At 40.7% G+C, this 23,342-nt stretch overlaps 2 protein-coding genes across 3 annotated transcripts; one reads left to right on the top strand and one right to left on the bottom strand.

The window, feature by feature from the left end:
- Positions 1-835: 835 nt before the first annotated feature.
- On the top strand, positions 836-9,214 carry LOC104425149 (ethanolamine-phosphate cytidylyltransferase). 2 transcript variants are annotated; one of them, XM_010037745.3, is made up of 8 exons: positions 841-1,599; positions 2,163-2,344; positions 2,680-2,751; positions 4,531-4,598; positions 7,456-7,576; positions 7,976-8,041; positions 8,143-8,265; positions 8,806-9,214. In XM_010037745.3, the coding sequence occupies exons 1-8, from the start codon at positions 1,026-1,028 to the stop codon at positions 8,875-8,877; spliced, it is 1,278 nt and encodes a 425-aa protein (XP_010036047.1). In that variant the 5' UTR covers positions 841-1,025; the 3' UTR covers positions 8,878-9,214. The 2 variants fall into 2 exon arrangements, 1 of the variants encoding a protein (XP_010036047.1); XR_721611.3 differs by lacking the exon at positions 8,806-9,214 and having other exon boundaries at positions 836-1,599; positions 7,456-7,580.
- Positions 9,215-15,538: 6,324 nt separating this feature from the next.
- LOC104425146 (protein LURP-one-related 5) lies at positions 15,539-17,300 on the bottom strand. Its single transcript, XM_010037744.3, has 3 exons — positions 17,262-17,300; positions 16,622-16,897; positions 15,539-16,166 (listed from the first exon to the last, which is right to left on the bottom strand). The coding sequence occupies exons 1-3, from the start codon at positions 17,298-17,300 to the stop codon at positions 15,762-15,764; spliced, it is 720 nt and encodes a 239-aa protein (XP_010036046.2). The 3' UTR covers positions 15,539-15,761.
- Between the last annotated feature and the right edge of the window lie 6,042 nt (positions 17,301-23,342).

Here is a 23,342-nt window from a genome sequence, read left to right as displayed (position 1 = left end):
TTTTCCATGAAATTTATGCACTTCTCACACATCATATCAAGCAATGAAAACAATCATCCCGAAAAAGAGAAAGAACTTATCTCGCCATCGTGGAATGTAGTTAAGATACGAGTCTCCATTACTCACGTCTCTCTCCACGAGGTTAACGGTTATGCAGATTAGACAAGATTCGCGAGACCTCAATCAATCGTTCACTCACCTCCGACAACACCCACTCGAGACCATCATGGGCCGCCCGCCGCCGTTGGGCGACTGATGATTCGAGGCTCGATTAGAGCAATTAAGGATGAAGCCAGATGAGGACAACGTAAAAAATTAGAGGGTCAAGAAGCACCCCGTTCACTTTTTTATTTTTTAAAATATGATTTGGGTAAAAATGTTGAGTACGATACGAAATGTAATTCTATTTTAGAGTAAAATTTTTGAACAGTTATCAAATGACTTAAAATACTTAATAATTATTCTTAAAAATAAAATAAATAAAAAATTATTTCTAATTTAAAGTTATTTTTAAAAATAAAATCGTTATTAAATGCATCATTTTAGACAAAACAAAGCTAGAAGAGAACAACCTAAAAGATTTTAGAGGTCAAAAAGCTCCCATCCCCGTTCACTTTTTTTTTTTACTTTTTCCTCCTGCCGCGATCGACACGGGAAGTCAGCTTCTGGGACCGAAAAAAAAAAAAAAAAAAAATTACTATTTGCAAAGTCCTTAAACCGTCGGGCCCTACAAAACCGAAACACCAGAGGAACAAAAATAAATAAATAAATAAACATGAGAATAAGAATAAAGTGCAAAAAAAAAAAGAGAAAAGGGCCAAAAAAGCAAAAATGGAAACCAACGCCACGGTGAAAAGAGGAGGCAAACAACATAGAAGATGCGAACGCGTATGCTAAACCTCAACCCCAGCCAACGCAGCCTCCGCGCCGCTCGCAACCGCACCCGATTCGCCGCCTCCGCCGCCGCCTCCGCCGCCGCCTGAGCTCTCGTTTCCGCCGCCCCTCTTCGCGACCTCCGCAGAGCAATGGCAGGTCCGGACGCCGCCGCGCCGTCGGAGCCGCAGAGCAAGGCCAAGCTCCTCGCGGCGCTCCTCGTCGGCGGCGTCGTCGTCGGGGCCTCGCTGCTCGGGCTCTACCTCAACGGCGCCCCGCTCGGGATCGGGGCCGGGCTCGGCGGCCGGAGGCGGGGGAAGAAGCGGCCGGTGCGGGTCTACATGGACGGGTGCTTCGACATGATGCACTACGGCCACTGCAACGCCCTCCGGCAGGCCCGCGCCCTGGGGGACCAGCTCGTGGTCGGCGTCGTCAGCGACGCGGAGATCGTCGTGAACAAGGGGCCCCCCGTGACGCCCCTGAAGGAGAGGATGATAATGGTGAACGCCGTCAAGTGGGTGGACGAGGTGATCCCAGATGCGCCCTACGCCATCACCGAGGAGTTCATGAAGAAGCTGTTCGACGAGTACCACATCGATTACATCATCCACGGCGACGACCCCTGCGTCCTTCCCGACGGCACCGACGCCTACGCGCTTGCGAAGAAGGCCGGGAAATACAAGCAGATCAAGCGCACGGAAGGTGTTTCGAGCACCGATATCGTTGGTACGGTCTTCTCCATGTCCTTGTTCGCACGTTTCTTACTTTCCTCTTGGCATTTGCAGTACAGGGGAAGTTTCTTTAAATGCTTCAGAATATGGATCCGTTAATCTTCCTTTGTTCTGCAATGTGTCTCAATTTGTATTCCAGCTTGTAAATTAAGATTCCTATGGCGGATCTTGAGAAGGAAAACTTTTTTCTGCTCCTATAGATTCACATTAAGGTGAATTCTGGTGGCATTGGTCCTCTCAATGGACTCCTGGAAGCGAAGGTTTTGGTAACCCTTTTTTTTCTGGAGATGCTGATGCTGTGCTTGGCGGTGTGTTTTTTAAAGATGGTGGTAACGAGAGTTCGAGCTGCAAGGCTGCTAATGAGATAACTCTTTTACCTCAGTGGATTCGATGTTCGAATTGATCCTTTTTTCCAACAGGGGTTTTGTAGGATGTGCATGTTCAATAATGTTTTAGCATGTACTGAGAGTTATTCAGGAAGCGTTGGTCATTTCTTTGAGTTATTCCTGTGAGCAATTTGCAATTTCTGTTCTTAAGGAAGTTCCCTCACTGAAACAGGTCGGATGCTGCTTTGTGTGAGGGAAAGAGCTATTAGTGACACTCAAAATCATTCTACCCTGCAAAGACAATTCAGCCATGGTCGGAGTCCAAAAGTTGAAGATGGTGGCTCTGGTGCTGGGACTCGTGTATCTCATTTTCTTCCTACATCTCGAAGAATTGTCCAATTTTCGAATGGAGTGGTGAGCTACTGTAAATATCTATTGTCCTTATCTATTATCAGCGTGATCTTGGAATATAGATTTGTGATTTGGAGCCAGAAAGAGCAATCCCTATTTCAGTTGTCAACATAGGAAGTTGCATGTTACACTTTCGGAGTAGATGACCGACATGATTTAGAAATGTCAACCTCGTATCTATAAAATGGGTTGACTTGGATCAGATGGCTATTAGAAATCTGATGCTGTAAAAAGCTATCAATGCCCCTTCGCTTTTTGTCTTTTTTTTTTTCCTTCTCTCCTTTAGACTTTGCCTCTTCTTTAGTCTAACCCTCTTTTGCTGTTCTCTATTTGTGTAGAGCCCGGGACCAGATGCTCGTATAATCTATATCGATGGTGCATTTGATCTATTTCATGCTGGACATGTGGAGGTACTTATATTGCCTTTTTGCCTTTGCATAGCCATGGATAGGCTACTACATATCATGAGAATGTTTCTATATTGATGGTGCATTTGATCTATTTCATGCTGGACATGTGGAGGTACTTATATTGCCTTTTTGCCTTTGCATAGCCGTGGATAGGCTACTACTTATCATGAGAATGTTTGTAGTTAAGAGGAGGAACTATTTACCCAACAATTCTCTCCTTTGCATTTTAATACATTTTACCTTTTCAGCTCTTTCTCAGTGCAAATTGTTAACGTATGCTCTTGGGGAGGAATATCGTAAACAGAATTATGGGAGGAGGACAATTGAACAGCTATTTAGCATTAATATCAGAGGAAGAAGTTAATTGTGACAAAAACAATGCTGGACAGCTAGTGTCCCCCGTTGACAACTCTAGTGTAGTAAATACCAAGATTAGGTGATAGTCTCCAGCTTAAGCTGCCATTAATTGGATGTCTCTCTTGGAAATTAGATGATGTCACTGGCCTTTTCAAGAGTATAGAACTAGTCACTAGCCTTTGTGTGGGCTCATGATATTCTCATAAGTCACTCTGGACACATATATTATTGGTGGGCATGCCCTTCTGTTCTTTTTTTTTTCTTTAAGCCAATAGATGAGCTGCAATATGCACCTTATCTATCATTTGTGCACCTCATAAATCGTTAGAGACCTTGATACTATTGTCAATTTCACCTAGACACAAATTGCTTTATTGTCTTGCCTTTCCTTATTTTTCTCTTTTAGTGTTCTAATGTGAGGTTTATGTTGTTCTCCACATATTCATTGCTAGTGCAGTTAACTGCAGCAGTTCTTGTTCCCTTTCAAACGCTGAGTCAGGCAGATGAAGCCAGTGGTTAGTATAAATGAGAAATGTTGAGATGTCCAGAATACCAAGGTCTGTGGTTTTGATGTCTACTTTGTGTCAGAAGTTTGAACCTATTTTTGTGTATTTGTTTATAAGATTTAGGGGGAACATGATTGAGAAGGCACAAGATATCTACCCAAATGAAAATCAAAGAAAGGAAGCTAGGCAAGCTTACAAGAAAGCATAGACCTGCCGACCTGTTAAGTGACTATTTATACACTTTGAGCAGACATACATACACATCTATGATAATTGATGTTTCAGAGTTAAACTACAAGTTCAGTTTAGGCGAATTTGATACCTATAGAAAACTGTCTATAGCATCGGCTAGTTTTATAGTAGATGATGTTAGCTTGGCTTTTTCATAAACAGTGGTTAATTTGGTATGTTCACTGTCTACTATGTCCTACACTGGCTTTACTTCCAAAGGTCATAAGGTGATAGGGAAGAATATAAAATAAAAACCATGAATATAGAGATAATAGGAGGCAATGAATAAAAAGCAGAGGGATTCCTGTGCTTTTCTTTTTTATGCAGAACAAATTGATTCCACTCAAATGTCTTTTGGGTGGATCTAGTAAAAGCTACCCAGGAGATTCTATTGGTGCTGCTGAAAGAGAAAGATATAGGATGAAAGCCTTCCAAAGACATGTGTCTTTCCTTTCTGATGCCCTCCGTTTCTCATGCATTTCAGGGCCTATTTGCTTTCAGGCTTTCAGCTATGGCTGTTGTACACATTTTGTTTTGTGATATAGTTCATATTGCGCTTTTAATGGATCACCATTGCCAATTTCTTGCACTTCGTGAAGATAATGTGCTTTGGTGTTTATACTGGTAAGTATGAGCTTGTTGAGAAGTTTGTGGGTATTGTCACTAACTTTGGTGTTTTGTACAGATTTTGAGGGTTGCACGTGGGCTTGGAGATTTTCTTCTTGTGGGAATACACACTGACCAGACCGTGAGGTTGTAAACTCTTTCATTTACTTTATTCACTCGTTCAAGGTTTCGTTTGGTTCATGTCAATTACATGAAACTCTAGACCCCAAAAAAAAATAAAAAAATTACATGAAACTCTAGAGTTTGAATGTTCACTTTGCTCTATGTCTTAACGTCGGGTGGTTTTATTGCCAGTTCACATGGCTGTCGCAGTTAGTCGGCGTAATCTGGCAAATACTAAACAGTCGGGATTCTAGCCTGAAGACAGAATTAGTCTAACTACCTTTTCGAAATTGTGTGGATTTATGGTTTATTCTCTTTCAGCCATGTCGCACAGTCCTGATCTTATTCCAAGAAAGGCAATGACAATCATTAAATGTGCTTCCCATTATGGAGCATTGATAGACCACTATTTTCAGGGTGACTAACTAGAACGAGTGCTAGTTTATGGGTGAACTTGTTAATACAATTCTAATATGTTTAGTTTGTTCTTTCCTGAGTTTTTTCTTCCATTCAAAAGTTGCTGCCCCACTGCCTAACCATGTCCTCACCACTGATAAGCGGTTTTGCGAACAGATTTATTAGGTTGGGGGCTGGTAAGTTGGCCATCAAACCTCTATAAAATTCCTTTTGTTTTTCAGGCTACATAAAGTTTGAATTGTCCTTAGGTCCAGACTTTGTCAGGGGTTGAACCTGAGTCCTCAAACTGACCACCCAAACCCTTAATACTCAGCCCTGTGCCCAGTGGCTCTCTCTAAAATACTTGGAGAACTTCTGGACTTAAATACACGAAATTAACAAAAAAGGAAGGTACTTATCAAAGTTTGACTAACGTGTCAGAATTCATGAATGCTCATAATTAAGAATAATTTGTGGCTGATCAACTTTAATAGGCAATAATAATCACATCTTTACAGACATGTTTCTTCTATATCATTCTTCCAGCAATATGCATGCAGCAGTTTACAGAAAATATCTATTTTTTGTCAGCATTGGAAATAATTCACAACTGGTACCTGCACTATTTTATGTCTTGATCTATGAATGACTGTATAAAATCGATCATATCGACAGTGTTTGTATCCTCTATTAATTCAGAAAATCAATAAAATAATAGATAGAACTCGTCTACGAGTCACCATATTCGTATTCTCACATGCACTTCTAGATATCTTCAGTATTTCTCAATGCTTCGATTTCCTCCCTGTTTTATAATGGAGTCAGAAGCTTTCCCTTCCCCTTTGCTTCTCTTTCTTTCACTTCTTTGTAGAATTCTCTCTTCCTCTCCTTCCCTCCCTTCCTCCCAATTCCAGTGCGTGTTGCCATTACATGGCTTGAGTTATTAGACTTAGTTATCTCTTGCAGATCATCAGAGTATATCTCTAGTGTAGGATTTATATGGCTTCAGTAGGTTTAATGGAAAGTAGGATGTTTGATGCCGGGGAATCTTTTTTCTCAGTAAAAAGTTTTCAAACAAGACAGTATGAAAACTGGTGCACTATGCAGGTTAATTAGGTCCCAATCATGAGGCACCACTGTCTAATGATGGAGATTAGATCCCCTTGATTTGGTTCTGAATATCCCGTGAAGCCACTGATAATATTTGGTTGCATAGTTTACATGAGTTTTCATTAGAGGAAAAGAAGTTTTGGATGGCCAAGGACTTCTGGGTGCTGAAACTTAAATGCTTGGGCATGATGGTCATGGATATGACCTTTTTCTTAATCAGTTAGATTTTCTCCTGTAGATATGTTGCTATTTGAACACTACAGGCATTCGAGTTTTCAGGGAATTTTTTGAACCATTGGTTTCTGTAGGTTATATTAATAGGCCATTCCTATGCTGGACTTGCATTATAGGTCTTTAGTATGGTTACCTTGTGTGCTCAATGAGCACTATTGCTTTGACTCCACAGAAAGGCGGTGCTGTTCTATGAGATTTTTGCTGATGTCTTTCTCATAAAGATGAGTTATGCAAGCTGAACTTGTGTGAGAGCATAGTTTAAGACAATTAATAGTAGAGGAAGTCTAAATCTGAAGAGAAAATTAGCAGTAAAGAGGTAGGAGAGAATACATAAATGATGGTGGAATCAGCAACTTGATCGTGATAATGTATTCTTCCAATCATCAATGATGCAAATTTTATTGGATAGACATTTGTGGAGTTTATTGGGAAGATTGTTCTTTGTGGTTACATAGATTTGGATAAAATCCAAGAAAGTTGCTTACACCCATCTTAAGTTACTTGCTTTTCTTTGATGTTATGTGGGACTCTGTATTTGAAAAGTAAGCTAGAATTATGTGGCAATGGCTATATAAATTGTTGCTAGCAAAATACATTCCTTAAATATTCTTCTGTGAAAAAAGTGCTATTTTTGGTTAAAAAATGATAAGATATATTTTCGTGACAGTGACGTCTCTGATCTTGAATTACTCAAAGCCCTGCTGCTTATTCATGTTGAACTTATTCAATTTGTGTTAATTTCTTCTGAAAGTTACCAAAGAGGGCTTCTCTTTTCTTGTGTTATCTCTAGAGCTTCCTTTCTGTTAGTAGTTTTGGGAGCTTTGTGAAGTCAGACCATGCATATATACAAATCTGCCTCTAATATGATTTATATGATATTCGCTTACTTCTAGTCTATATAGCAGTGATTTCTTGTAATTATTTGTGGTGATTGGGTTATTGTTGCTAATTTTTGTGGATATTTCTGCTTGAATGGTGTTAATTTATCTGCTTTCAGTCTTAGTTTTAAAGCATTCACTCATGGATTATATGTCATGACAATTGTATTTCACATTAATGAGACTTTGATGGGTCCAAGGTGGCTTTTGGTTTGGATTTCTCAGACTTGACACATTTGCGGTTTGTCCACATGGCTTTGCAGTGCTAAAAGAGGAGCACACCGACCAATTATGAATCTTCATGAAAGAAGCTTAAGTGTTTTGGCATGCCGTTATGTGGATGAGGTGATAATTGGAGCCCCGTGGGAAGTGTCCAGAGATATGGTTGGTATACTCTCTGAAGCTATATACTTTAGGATGAGCTTGATATATTGTACTATTAGTTGCTTTTGTCAAATCTTTTAGCAATATCCTTTCTAAATTTTGAGGGTGTGGAAATGAAATTGTTAACATAGTATGCATGGTGAATGATTGTTAAACTTGAGGTGGATATTGCGATTTGGTGTACAAATTACTCATCTAGAGAGAGTGGGGGGTTATGTCACAATCTGAGGGGCAGAGAGAGCAAGGGCTCAATGGATTCTCAGGCTATCTTTTTGAAAAGCACTTATGTACTAGAAAGATTATCTCAGATTTCCCTTTGATATCTCATTTGCATTATATTAGCAAGACTTCCATTTGTCACTTTAGGTTATAATATCACTAACTTGATTTCTTGTGCAGATCACAACATTTGATATTTCCTTAGTTGTCCATGGAACAATAGCAGAAAACAACGATTTTCAGAAGGTGAACTATAGCACATGGCTAGTTGTTAGACAATTGCTTATACTGTTAAAGTACTATTGTTCTTTTGTTTGTGAATTACCCACATTAATTCATAATGACAGGATGAAGGGAATCCGTATGCTGTTCCAATCAGTATGGGCATCTTCAAAGTCCTGGAGAGTCCTCTGGATATTACAACTACAACAATAATTCGAAGGATTGTAGCAAATCACGAAGCTTTCCTGGTAGGTCCTTCCAGACATGTGATTTTAGCTCTCTGTATTTCCTAGGCGATCTATGGATTATACTGTCTTCTAACTTTTCTACGACAGTCAAAGTGCTATACATTTAAGAAAATAAATTGTTCTTGGCCATTGCACATTAAACTATGTGACTATACTTGATCCTTGCTGCCAAGGAGGTGTATTATCAAGGTAATTGACCTTATTTGATTTCCAATGAATGCTGTGTATCCAAATTTTATCAAGGAACCAAGGCTTGGCCTTGAGGTGGTTCAATGATACCGACATCCATGATATCTTGTTTGATTGCTGTTTTCACCTTCCTTGTCTTGTCTAAGACATTGTTCCCTGTGGGCTGTGTTTGCATTGTAGAATGCGAGTTTTACCTGCCCTGCAGTAAAAGACATTAGTTGGTTTTCCATGGAAGAAGTTCAAGGGGTGCTTAGTTGACAAAGATATAGAGATAGGGTTCTTTCTTTGACCTGTACAAAACAAGATAAATGGAATTCGTGAGTACAATGACTTGTTTTTTCTTTCCTGCAGAAACGCAATGAAAAGAAGGCAGCAAGTGAGAAGAGGTACTATGAAGATAAGGCTTACGTTACCGGCGATTGATGTTGGAACATCTGGGGCACTTCCATGGTTTATTGCGCCAGCAACTTACCTTAATTTTTATTGCAAATTAGAAACAGATTCAGATTATTCTAGGATAAAGCTTGTGTCTTATAGGGATGCGGCACTGTATACGGCTCAATTGGGATACTGATCATGTGATGATCGCATGTACTTGATGAGTTTGACTTGCCATACCCCTTTCTCTCTGTGTGAGCTTGATCGGTGTCTTGCAGTTGAGTCCACCATTGTGGTAGAGTTGTAGGGACGAAGAAATTAGGTGGGTGATTTATCAGATACTGGGTAATCACAATCATTCATTCTTGTGTCATTCGGGTCATTCTTTGTTGTTTCCCAGCACCTAAAGCAATTTTGGATTTGTTGACCGCATACGGCAGGCCTTTGCTGCCTAATTACCGTGATACTGGAAGTGCGAAGCATGAAAGGGAAAGAGAGCCAAAAGAATTATGGTTGTTTGTCATTATGACCTTGGACATCTGAAGTAATTTAATTCACATGTTGGTGGAGGAGACTGGGAACATAACCGAGTCAAGTGAATAACGTGTTTAAGCAATGGAGGAAAAGGGCAGTAGTTAGTGTGTGAAAACTGAAAAGGCAGGAGGGCAAGAAAGTACACGACAGAGGGTTAATTTGCACGATGTTGATGCGATATCACGTTCGGTAGCAAGTTAGGTCATTTCTGTCGAAATCATGCTGTCAACGTGTTGAGTGTGCAAGAACTACTATATGTCTTGGATTGATTCTGATGCACCTCGACATCATCGAGTCTGTATCTCCGGATTTAGAAACTACCAGGAGTGAAGATCGCCCTCCTAGTTGTTATATAAATCAACCGAATAAGTCAAATCTGCATTATATACATTTGCTTGGTCAACCCCGAGGATGGGTGAATGATGAATATACAAGATGGGATCGAAACTGCAATGGATTGACGAACATTGGGATGGCCCATGGCACTTCCTAGTAACTTGAGAGTGAAAAACATGTTGGAATTGGAAATGGTAGAATGGAAAGGGATTCGATTGTTGAAATATCTATGCTGATTTCATATGACGGACGGAAAGTGAGTTAGGTTGCTCTTTTAGTTTAAGCCATGGCATTTCAAGTTTCAGACCTTGTTAGGAATATGGAATTCAAGGCTTCTGCGAACAAAATAAGATTGAACGGTAAGAATTTTATGAATGTGGCTGACAGTACTATTCATTATCTTCGTCGTCTCGGAACACAAAACCGTTGTGTAGGGTTTCCTACAGATCCAATCCAAGATCATGACAAATGCCATGGCGAGCTCTGGGTTGAACCCGGGTTGCACCGCCAAGCTGAACGTGTCATTCCCGAGCAGGACCACCGTGTTCGCTCTCTTCCTCGATATCTTCACCAAGACCTACTGCGTGGAGCTCCTGATGAAGCATCTTTGCCTTGTGAACAACCCTGCGATCACGAAATCCAGCGCCCAACCGTGCTTTGCACACCCTCTGAATTCCACCTCGGCTTCAATGTTGCCCTTCTTGTGAAAGAGCAGTGGAGTCCTCTTGGCATAGTTGTTCTCTCCCTTGTAGGAGTGCCACTGTCATTGCATGCTCAGAGCCTGTTGACAACATAACACGATCATTAAGTTTCACAGAAGGAATTGGACAAAATTTCTCAGAGAAAATTGTGGTTTGTTGCAGATTTTTGTATCTAGAGCCAATTCAAATCTCAAAACAATATCGATTACTCCCTCTGACAGCCTAGCAAAGTTTGAATCGGAAGGAACATTAATATTGTGCATTAATTGGAGTATATATACACACATATCTCAGTTACGAAATGATTGGTAGTATAATCTAAGTGATTGCTTTTGACGATAAACAATATAAATTGGGAATAGCAAGAGTCTTACCTCCAATTTTCCGTTGCTCTATGCAATCTAATATCAAAATGAAGGTGAAATTGAATTTCTCGGTGAAATTTAATTTCTCCTAAAGTCATAGCTGCATGGAAGCAAAATGTTTTAGCGTCAAAACTAAGCTGCTTCAGGAGGCATGGTGTAACATGAGAGAATCAAATATCCTGAAGTCTCAAAATTAGAAGGGCATTGCCAACTCCATCCATCAGCATAAGCCCTAATGTCAAAGAGTTGTGGAAGAGATCATTGATCCAAGAAGTTGAGGAGTAGGAATAAATTTCTCGGGTGAGAGAAGGTTTTTGTGTTTATGTGGCTATGCTAATGCTGAAAGTTTATCAATCTGTTCTTGATGTGATGCAGTCTGTCAACATTATTATACTGATGAGGAGTATGAGAAGTACTTGACTGATTCCGTAGGTACCCTCTCAAGTTTTGTCTTCGTAACCTCGGAATAGATACAGTTTTTGTTTGGTTTCTTCCGTTATAAGAGAATACACTTAATGCTTGTTGCACATGACTTTATTTGTTTTGGCTAGCTTTTCAAATTCTCCTTTCCTGACTGAGTTGTTCTACCTGTTTTCAGACATGGACAAAAGAAGAGACGGATCAATTGTTTGACCTGTGTGAAAGGTTTGATCTCCGCTTTATAGTGGTAGCTGACAGGCTTCCCTCATGTCACATGGCGGAGGAACTAAAGGATCATTATTATAGTGGTAAGTGTCTGTTTTTGAGGTTGAGTGAAGGTCCATTCACATGAATTTTCTTGTTTTTTATATTGATGGCTATTGTGCTGTGTATGTTTAGTATCTCGTGCTCTTTTGAGTACTAGAGCTCCTCCTGGAGATACCCTCTTGTAAAGGTTGGTGATGAAGAACTAAGCACCTATATTATATTTCTGATAGTCAATTAGGGCCGTGAGTTCACTTTGCACCCGAGTTACATGATTGCCATGCTCATCTATTTCTTCATGGCACAGGAACCTTACAATATGTCACAGGAAGTAGAGTGCAAACGTGCCTTGTCAATGGTCCTCTCTCAAACAAAACAGCAAGAGAAAAGATGCAGAGGTCATTATTTTACTATGCCTTTTGGCAGAAGAATCAAGCATTTCTTGACCAGTGACCGGTAGATTCATTGATGAGCAAACATCAACCTTTTCTTTTGCTTTCCGTTTTCAGGAGGAGGGCATTATGACTCTTCAGAAAGAATGATCTTAATGAATAAAGAAGCTCTGGTATCCAGAGGAGTATTTATTCTTACTCCAATTCTAATAGTGTGATTGTGCGAAGTTTCTGGAGATTGCAGTTCTCAAGTCTTTTTTCTTCATTTACAGGGCCCTGAAGAGTCTGAGTCACCTGTAGCAGCAAATATTGGTCCAGAAAATAGTCAGAGAGCTGCTGTCACTGGTGATGCTGTAACTCCTTCAAATGCTACACTTCCCTTTGTCAACATTAATGGCAGACAATGTCTTCGCATGGTAGGCTCTGTTTGCATCTAAGTTGACCTTCTTTTCCCCTTAAAAGTACCTTTTGATTCTTTCCTATTATTTTGGTAAGTCTGCCCCAGTGAGTAGTTTACTGCTGCCATTATTTCCGGTACTAAACTTTTAACACCTTTCCACAACTCTCTGAGAAAATTTCAGCTCCGTGTGTACTTGAGAACGTATGCTCTTGACCAAATGGTGCAAGCTGCAAGTGCATTTGCTGGACTTCGGACAATCAAGCATCAAGCGGGTTGAGCAAACGTTGCAAGAACTTGGGGTATTTTTATTTCCTCTTTCATGGAATGGTTTCAGGAACGTTTATTGGCAAGGGAATTTTATGTAGTCATTATCACATAATTTCTTATTAGGATTTGAAAAGAGTACTTCCTGCTCTATGTTATGTGAATGAATGTGTTGTTCATTTTTGCTGTTGCAGTTAAGCCTTTGCTAGGTCTTAATTCTCCTGCGACTTGGTAATAAATTTTTAAGCTTTTTGTCAACAAGTTTACATGATTATTTCAATTTTCTCTATATTTCAGGTGAATTTGAAAACAAAAGTTCCAACCAAAGCTGTTTGTGTAGAGCATCCTGAATTAAGGAAAGAGATATTGACTCTTCTAAATCTTCAGAAGCAGGTAATGTCTTGCGTAACCATAATTATATTCGTCTCTTTGTCTTAATCTTTTGATTTCTGAATTTTTCATGAGCAGATTACGTATCGCTAAGCTTTTACATTTTCTTTCAATCAAAAGTCTTGCATTTATGTTTATATCTCAGTAAAACCAAACATTTGCTTATTGTGTCGTCAAACTCATGTATCATCTGCTGTCATGACATTTGAATTAATACAAGTAACCATGATGGCCTGGTGTAGCTGTTATTTAGTTTCTGGCAGCAATTGCATTTTGAATTGCTTGATATGCCTGCTAATAGTGCCTGGTTGCTCACCAATCATAGATTATATGTGTTTTAAATAAATAAAGAAGTGATGTTCATTAAGGAAATTACACAAGATAGGAACACACATAAAGAATAGTCAGATTTGTTGAGTTGGAAAATTACAAATTTGAAATTTTCATTAATGCACATGCCCACTCTCAAATTTCAGCCTCCATATAAGGAAGCAGAAGCTACATCTTTTCAGGACAGTCCTTACACAGAAACACTGGGCACCCCAAAGTTCAGTATCTTGATACTTTAGTGAACTGAGATGAGATGTAGTTGAGCCACTGCAATTATTGCTTTGCATTTGCTACTATTGTTCTGGGCTGTCTTCAGTGTCCCACAATTATACTGCTCTCTAATTTTCTTTTATGATTCAAATGTCTCTCTTGATAACAGCGCACGTCCCGTGGGGACCAGGATCGGCCATTTATGCCTGACCCTCTTAATTTTGGAGGTATCTACTGGTGGTTATTGTCAATTTCCAAAAAATCATTCTGTGGAACTTTTTGTTGTTTCCTATTAATAGTCTCCTGAGATCAACCTCTGCAAGTGAACCCTAGACCTGTAGCTTGAAATGATTGGGTTAAGATACATGAACGAATTGCAGGTGATATATTTGGCAAAAGGGACCAGAAACGCAAGGTAACCAGGTTCTCCGATTGAGATAAAGATGTACTTGTTCTTGTACAAGGTCCAGTGCTTAATATCACGAGTCTTTTCCTTTTATAATAAATTTGGCATCTTCAGGCACCTGGAAGAACATCAGAACCTGCACAATCCCCATCTCAATCTAAAAGGCCCCGCAAGATGAAGGCTTCTGACATCTAGTTGGGGGATGACTGAGTTTTGGGCTATTGGTAACAGTGGCTTGTGGCATGATGGTCTGACGCAAAATTTATGCTTCCCTAGATGCTTGGTCAATGATTAAGCACAAAAAGCAGATGCAACTCCCTCAAGATTGCTTCTTTTTGTCGGATTTGGAGCTGAGCAGAAGCTTAGACACCAATGCTGAGCTTTTCCTGGAATGAGACAGGTAGATGTGACGATTGCTTGTCAACATTCAGATGCCCGTCCTGAGCATGAAAATCCTGCTTCCTTACTGATGTTACGTATATATAGAGTGACTTTGGTGGCGATCTTTTGTGGATGAGGGTTTTTCCCATTAGCATCATCTTTCTCTGGAAGACGTGAGACACTAACTCCACCTCCTGCAGAAACGCAGTGAAAAGAAGTCAGCAAGTGAGAAGAGGTACTATGAAGATAAGACTTATGTTACAGGTGATTGATGTTAGAACATCTGGGGCACCTCCATGGTTTATTGCCCCAGCAACTTACCTTATTTTTTATTGCAAAGTAGAAACAGATGCAGATTATTCTGGTATATATCTCGTGTCTTGTAGGGCTGCAGCATTGTGTTCGGCTCAATTGGGATACTGTTCATGTGATGGTCACATTTACTTGATGAGTTTGGCTTGCCATACCCCTCTCTGTCTCTCTGTCTCTCTCTCTTAGCTTGATCGGTGTCTTTGCAGTTGGGCCCACCATCGTGGTGGAGTTGTAGGGTCGAAGAAATTAGGCGGGTGATTCCTCAGTGACTCTGGGTCATCACAGCCATTCATTCTTGTGTCATTTGGGTCGCTCTTTGTTGTTTCCCAGCACCTAAAGCAATTTTGGATTTTGTTGACGGCATATGGTTGACCTTTGCTGCCTAATTACATTGGTACTGCACGTGCGAAGCATGAAAGGGAAGGAGTGCCAAAAGAATCATGGTTGCTTGTCAATATGACCTTGGGCATTTGAAGCAATGTGATTCACCTGCCGGTGGAGGAGACTGGGAACAGAACCGAGTCAAGCGAAACACGTTTAAGCAATGGAACAGAAGGGCAGTGGTTTAGTGGTTGTGAAAAGGCATGGTAAGGGCGAAAAAGTGCACGACTGAGTAGACTGGCACGAGGATGATGAGGTATCGTGTGCAGTGACGAAGGTGAAGGCAGGTTATAAAATTTTATACTAAGTTGGATCATTTTTGTCAAAATCATGCTGTCAGGGTGTTGAGTATTCAAGAACTAATATTGTCAATATATGCCATGGATTTGATTCTTTTGCAGCTCGACATCATCGAGCTTATTATTTCAGGTTTTGGAAACTACCGGCAGCGAAGATTCCCATCCTAGTTGTTAGATGGATCAACCAAATAAGTTTTGCTTGGTCAAACCCGAGGACGGGTGAATGGTGAATACCCAACATGTAATCGGGACTGGAATGACTTGACGAACGTCACGACGTTTGGGAATCTGGAAATGGAAGAACGGAAAGGGGTGCAATCGTTGAGATAGAAATGCTGATTTCATATGATGGATGGGAAGTGAATTAGGTTGCTCCTTATGTTTAAGCCGTGGCAGTTTAAGTTTCAAACCTCGTCAGGAATGTACAATTTACAAGGCTTCTGCGAACAAAATAAGATTGAACGATTGGAACTCTATGAATGTGGCTGACTGTACTATGTGCGCCTCTCTCTTTGCCCTCCGGATGTTCATTCACCGTCGTCATCTAAGAACACAAAACCGGTTTGTAGGTTTTCTTACAGATCCGATCCAAGATCACGACAAAAGCCATGGCGAGCTCCGGGTCGAACCCAGGTTGCACTGCCAAGCAGAACACGTCGTCCCCGAGCAAGACCGTCGTGGTTGCTCTCTTCCTCGAGATCTTCGCCGCGATCTCCCCCGTGGAGCTCCTGATGATGCAGTTTCGCCTCGTGAATGAGCCTTCGACCGTGAAATCTGGCGCTTGACCGTGCTTCACACGCCCGCCCAAGAACACCTCGGCTTCACTTTTGCTGTTGTTGTGAAAGAGCAGTGAGCTCCTCCTCATGGAAAATACTCTCAAATTGGGAGTTTTCTTTCCATAGTCGTTCTCTCCCTTGTAGGCGCGCCACTGGCATTGCATGCTCAGAACCTGTTGACAACGCAGCACCAACATTAAGTTCCACTGAAGAAAATGGGACAAAATTTCATTGTGGTCTTTTGCAGATTTTTGTAGCTAGAGTCAATTCAAATCTCAAAACAATCTCAATTACTCCCTCTGGACAGCCTAGCAAAGTTTGAATCGGAAAAGAACGATAACGTTAAGCATTAATTGGAGAATACATGTATATTATAATCCAGCAGTTACGTTCACAGCTCTTTTCTGAAAGCCTAGACTCCTTGGAAAGATCGATTGTATAATCCGAACGATCGCTCGAACAAGAGAAACCCGGAATAGCATGAATCTACGCGATCTAATGTCTAAACGAAGGTGAAACTTAATTTCTTCTAAAGCTATATTGTTGCATTGAAGCAAATATATTTTAGCATCAAAACTAGCTAGCTGCCTCACGAGGCATATGACGAAACATAGGAGAATCAAATCACCTTAGGTCTCAAAGTTAGAAGGGCATTCCCAACTCCATCCATCAGCACGAGCCCGCCGCCTCCGGACGCGCACTGACCTCTCCTCGAGTAGTTATCGACCCGGAAGACCAGCCTCCCGCGGTCATCGAAGACCGTGAACCCGTCGGTCCCTTGGAAGCTCATGCTCGATTTCTTCCACACGGTGAGGTTGCCGCCGCCGCCGCCGCCGCCGCCGCCGGGTCCCCATTCTTCTCCCGGCGCGACTGGTACTCGCACCGGCTCTCGTCCGGGTGAATCCTACACATGACGGCCTCACCAATGACGACAAACCCGCGTGGAGAGACCGGAAGGAAAGAAGAGGAACGTGGGGGTTTGGGGTCTTGAAGGCGAGATTCAAGTTCCTTGTGTGAAGCATACGTTTTATAATTGCAACTTTTGGGGGTCCATAGGGAGTGCTTGCACAGAGAGAGAGAGAGAGAGGGAGAGAGAGAGGGAGAGGTCCTTGGTTTCGGAGAGCTGTATCGCTTAGTGGCTAACACTACTCAATTACGTAGGACCCTCCCTTTATGCCGCCATCAATGACGCTGTTGATTTTTTTTCAAAAATCAACCCATCTTCATGGCTGTCTCCAGGAAGCTGCACCACAGGAAGCTTTACGTACTTCAAGAACTAGCGTCGGATAAATGCCTAATAACTCCATGATTTTACATAGAATGTGGGGGTGAAATAGCTCTCAAACTAGAGTTAAAATTCAATCCTTTTCTTTTGGGGATAAAAGTATAGGAAATTTTATTTATTGGGTTAATGCCATAAAAAAATTAAATTAGTATAATTGCAATAAATTTATCTCAAATTAATTTTTTACAACCTTTAATTTCAAATTGGCATATTTTGTAATTAATTTATTATCTATTAGTTTCTATTGAATTGGATTAATATGCATTTGTGACAAATGGAAGGTAAAATCCTGAGTTGATACGCTTGTGTCATCTAATTCGGCAATTTAATCGTAAAATTTAATAGAAACTAACGAACGGTAAATTTATCATAAGTATATAGATTTTTATAATAAAAAAATTAAGTTGAAATAAATTTATTATATATTTATTGGTTTGAAGTTTTTATGATATCATTCACCCTTATTTATTTGCATATAGTACCCGAAAAAACGATACTACAAGCTACACTCGGCGACACTAACGAAAAAACAGAAGTTTTCGCACGCTGAATTATCCATGAAAATTGAAAATTGCACTAAAGCTGGAAGAGATAAAATTAAGAAATGAAAAGGGGAGTTTTAAAGAAAAAGCATGAGGGTGGGTATTTATAAAAATGGGAGAGTTGTCTCATCTTTAGAATACGTGGGCGACTTGTACTATACAAGTGTATAAAATATTTAGAGATGATGAGGCAGAGAATTTGGTCCCGGAATTAAGTGAAGTCATCATTTTGTCTTGGCTTCGAGTTCCAACATGGGCATGACTCATCTCCAACATCGTAAAAGGAAATCTCACCATTTCTTTTTTTTCTTTTTTTTGGGGGTCTGCATAAACTTAAAGTCACGCTGACATCAAGCGAGAGTAGTTCCCCACCCTCCACGTGAAAATAATTTATATTTTATATCCTTAATTTTGGAAAATAATTTTTTCTTCTTCCATTTTTTTTTAAAAGAAGAAAAAAAGCAAGTCTCTCTCCCTGTTTTTTTTCCCCTCCTTTTATGTGGATGATTGGATTAGAAGCCGGCATTGTCTACGAGGAAATAGCACGAGGGATGTGGACAACGACCTAACATTTAGAATATTTTTTTAAATCCTTTTTTGGGGGGGATTAATTAATTAAGTTAATTTTCATTTAGGGTTGCCTTGGTCGCATCAACTTATCAAAAAAGTTCAGTGGGGGAGAGTCCCAAGTTTCTAAACTAACCCTCGATGGCGTCGCCTCTTCGATGCACAAACCTAGGACGACTTTCTTAGTGACTCCAAAATGGCTGGTGTTATTACTTCCTTTTCCATTTCGAAACGTTTAAACAGTCAAGAAACGAGTTCATCGTTGTTCGTGGAACACGATCGTCCGAGAGACAGGTGAGCTATATGGACGTCAAGAATGGGATACTTTAAATGTCTATGGCGTCTTTCTTGGCTTTCGATATAATTCACAGTTCTTAATTCTTAGGGTTTGCTTTCTTTTTCTATATATTTTTGAGGTTACCTATACAATATAATATAACATTCCATTTTACTAATGAACTTATCTGCTCAAAAGAGTTGAATGCTTGATGATATGATAACATGATCTTGGAAAAAGTACCAAAAAAGTCTTAAACTTATTACATTGGTACCAATTTAGTTCTAAACTTTTCAATTGGACCAATTCAGTTTTAAATATTTTTACATCGGTACCAATTCAGTCAATTCGGCCAATTTTGGCATGTCGATGCTGACATGGACATCGGCCAGTGATCGAACGCTAACGTGGCAATTTTAAATGTTTTTTTGAATTTGTTCCTTTCCTTTTCTTCCTTCTTCCTCCTTGGACTATTCTGGCGGTGGTGGGTGAGGGCCTTGAAGCCCTTGCCTGTTGTCGACAAGGGTCGCGGCCCTCCCCTAGCCTCTCCCAAGGCTACCGGAGAGGCAGCTTCGCTCGGATCTGGGCGAGGCCAATGCGGCCCCTCGCCAGGCCTTGTTGCGGCCATCGCCCAGATCCCAATGAAGCTGCCTTGCCAGCAGCCTTGGGAGAGGCTAGGCGAGGGTTGTGACCCTCGCTAGTGGCTAGGGAGGGCTTCGAGGCCCTTGCCTAGTGGCCGGCACTTGCCTAGTGGTCGGCAAGCTTCATCAGAGGCTCGCCGGTCACCGTCAGAACAGTCCAAGGAGGAAGAAGGAAGAAAAGAAAAGGAAAAAATTCAAAAAAATATTTAAAAATTGTCACGTTAGCGTCCGGTCACGTGCCGATGTCCACGTTAGTGCCGGCAGGTCAAAATTGGCCGAATGGACTGAATTGGTACCAATGTAAAAAGATTTAGAACTGAATTGGTACCAATGCAATATATTTAAGACTTTTTTGGTACTTTTCTCCATGACCTCATGTCATAATTCAAGGGATTGTTGAGTTGACAAATAAGAAGGATTATGTCCCAATATATCACGAAATCCCTAATTTCGACGTGGGTTGATTGTTGCATTTGAACAAGAGAATTGGACTTTGTATTTGTTTAGAGCCGTGACCGAACTACAGCTGTGCTCAACTGTGAAGTAATGTTACTTGTATGTGGCAACATCCTAGAATCTAGGTGGAGTAGTTTATTAAATCCAGCTACGCAACCATGAGAATTAAGCAATCGTGGAGCGTATATCTAACATCTTATTGGCTACCACACCGTTTTTCTTTTTAAATTGACCTACTGTGAGAAATTCATACCGAACTTTCATTTTGCAGATGTCATAAGAAAGCTAACTTAAATATCATTTCACTTTTTTTGGGGAGAGAAATTCATAAGTGAGAACCTAAAAAAAATTCAGCTGTGCTCAACTGCGAAGTAATGTTACTTGTATGTGGCAACATCCTAGAATCTAGGTGGAGTAGTTTATTAAATCCAGCTGCGCAACCATGAGAATTAAGCAATTGTGGAGCGTATATCTAACATCTTATTGGCTACCACACCCTTTTTCTTTTTAAATTGAACCTACTGTGAGAAATTCAAACCGAACTTTCGTTTTGCAGATGTCATAGGAAACCTAACTTAAATATCATTTCACTGAGGGGGGGAGAAAACTTAGAAACTCATAAGTGAGAAGAACCTAAAAAAATTCCCTATAAAATCTCGATGTTCTCGAAGGAATCTCTCCAAAGGAACTTGTTCAATGGAAGTTAGGTGTTCATATTCAAAGTCCCTGTGATCTTCCCCCCATATATATTGTTTCTTTCCCTGCCACTAATGTGCAACTTGGTCATCACGCGGGGCTAAAATAAAAACCCTTATAGGCCAAAGATTGATTGGCATTGGAATAAGGTCTCCTTTGTCCTCTTGTTCTCTAGCTCGATGTCGACATTCAGAAAACTCGCATGAAATCTCCCCTTCAGAAAACTCGCATGAAATCCCCCCACGCGATCGCATCGGACATCCGGTCAAAATTCGATCCTTCACTGCACAACACTTAAAAAAATGCTCAGTCCGCGGAACTAAAAAAACAACAAGTTGGTCAATCAGTGCCGTTCAATGTGAACCAGGAAATGGCGCACTTACCAAATGAATTGTACCCACGCAGACAATATCCAAATTAATTAGGCATAAACCTAGTAAAATATGGGGACGATTAGCGAGCATTTTCAACGAAATGGACACCCCGAGAGAGACCAAGAAATGAGGGGATTCATTATCAATTAAGGCCAAGACAGGAAAAAGAAAAAAGAAAAAAGAAAAAAAAAAGGAGCAGGTGATGTGAATATTGCATACGTCCGAATCGAAAGAGCCTTTGGCTTCTTCTACAACTACCGTGCAATGTTCTAGTTTCCTAGATCCGATTTTTCTTGATATCCCATGTGACATTATATGTACAATTTGCAAGAAAATCTTGGGGGTGGCGGTGCCGGTCCTAACGTCAGGTAATCTAGAAATCGAATGGGAGATTCTTGCGATGACTAACGAGGGTGTTTACGTCTAATTATATGCAGAGAAAACAACTGAAGTGGATGCTCGTGAAGTCGTGAGTGGTCAGATTACATTATTGGTTGATGACATTCTTGTTTTTAATTCGTGGGCAATTCGTGGAGGACGATGCTCTCCGATGTCGTGCCAAGATCTTTACGAGTCATGCCAGCGATACCAGCCAGTTTGAAAGACAAGGCCGCGTGTTTTGACTGACGCCTCCAATGGAACATTCCCTTTTATGTTTTAAAAAAATTGGGTGAAAGAAGAAAGTCTTTTTAATTTCTCATTTAGTACATTCTTTGACATCGGGAGAATGATGCTGATCTTCACGTCTTGTGGAAGATTCTCCGAACTGACCCTTCGAGATTGTTTGCTCGCCGCAAGATTTCCACCTCATGAATTGGATTCTTTCTAAAAGAGAAATAAAAAATCATTTTCCTATTGAAAAGAATGAAAAGAGAAGCTGATCTTTGCATCTCACGTTGAATTTGAGAATTTTAAGTTTAAAAATTGGAGATTGCTCGTTCAAATTAAGTTGCTCTAAGTTTGGGTTATCTGCATGTGTCAAAAATCTAAACTAAACCGGTTCATGAGGCTTACAAGGTATTTTATGAGTTTCCAGGCAGCCAAATCTCTACTCTGACATCTCTAGATTTTAAAAAATTATCTAAATTGAAATTCCGCAATAGATTATGACCCTACATTTCAATTTCCATTTTAAAAGGTTTCTTTTTCCAAAGAAAATAAGAAGAATTGTCTCATTGGCAAGAGATCTAATTGATTCACGCAATGCTCGAATTATTGGAATGAAAAGTCACGAGACATCGTCATATATTATTTAGTATTTATCTTAAGTTCATCAATAGTACATTTACACCAAATCTAGATAAAAGCTAAGGAATTGGATCGAACATTTTTAAATGGAGACATCACAACCTAACATTCATTTTTTTTTTCTAATTAATATCAACCACCCCGTCCTATATACCTTAGTCTAGAATACAGTACATAGACAGAGACATAAAAAAAATGATATTCCTGAGTGCGCTGACGTCATTTCCTGGGCAAGGGATTAGCCTGGCTGACGCAAGAAACGGGAAAGAAGCGGACCATGTAGTCCTTCTTGAACAAATTGAAGTCTACGTACGTACTGCGTATTATAGTTGCATGCACTTCGGTCCGTCGGATCCGGGTCAAGGTTGGCATTACGGGTTCCACCATGGAAATGACAAGGCCCATGGACAAGCATGATCCAAAACTGTCCAAGATAGAGCTGTGTCTTGCACAAGAGCTAGCTCACGAGCTGCCCATGATCGATCCGTGGACGACCCTTGATCAATACACAGTCAGCCCATACGTAATGCAGACAAAAGCTCGTGACCATTCACCTACTTGTGTCGGGCGGCCCTACCCTTAATTCTGACACATGTCCCTTAGGCTTTCCCCGGACCCAGAGCCATTGAGTGGCCTAATGTACAGATTTGTAATGATGATATATGTTCAAATACCACCGTTGGTTCGGAGGGAGGATCAATAGCTGAGATGAGGACCAAACTTGTATAAATGGGGGACCTTCCCCCTTATTGTGTCAGCTCGTTCATAAGCAAATACACTCGCCCCTTGTTCATATGGCCCTTGTGTTCAAGTGTGTGCGCATAGGAGGTTGACTTGGAAATGAAATCCTAAGGCCGCATGGGTGTGTGATCGTTCGGAATCGACTGACCTGTAATGGAAACATGAAGGATTTGGAAGATGAGACATGTTTGGGCCGGGTTGGGTTTTTAGCCTCCTGCTGGCTGGGCCGGATGACAGGGCCCGTAGTGTCGTGGGCACATGAGATGGGCAGTTTCAGGATACCGGGCTCAATTTTGGCCCGCGAGAGAGATGTATCCCGCCCCGATGACTTCGACTCCCCCTCTCGTGATATTTCCTCTGATCCAAGACCGATCGAATTACTGAGACGGCATGGATGGATCGGAAGCAAATAGAGGCAGGCTACTCCCTTCTTTTATCGCGATAAAAGTGCTTTGCGGAAAATCATTTTTGAAATGGCAAATGAATAGTAAAAGGGTCTAGGTCCCATGAAAATGTCAACGC

This window comes from Eucalyptus grandis, chromosome 11 (genome assembly GCF_016545825.1).
Source record: "Eucalyptus grandis isolate ANBG69807.140 chromosome 11, ASM1654582v1, whole genome shotgun sequence".
In the NCBI taxonomy this organism is placed as follows: Eukaryota; Viridiplantae; Streptophyta; class Magnoliopsida; order Myrtales; family Myrtaceae; genus Eucalyptus; species Eucalyptus grandis.
The sequence above is the reverse complement of the archived record's forward strand: the minus strand, read 5'-3'. Positions and strand labels throughout refer to the sequence as shown.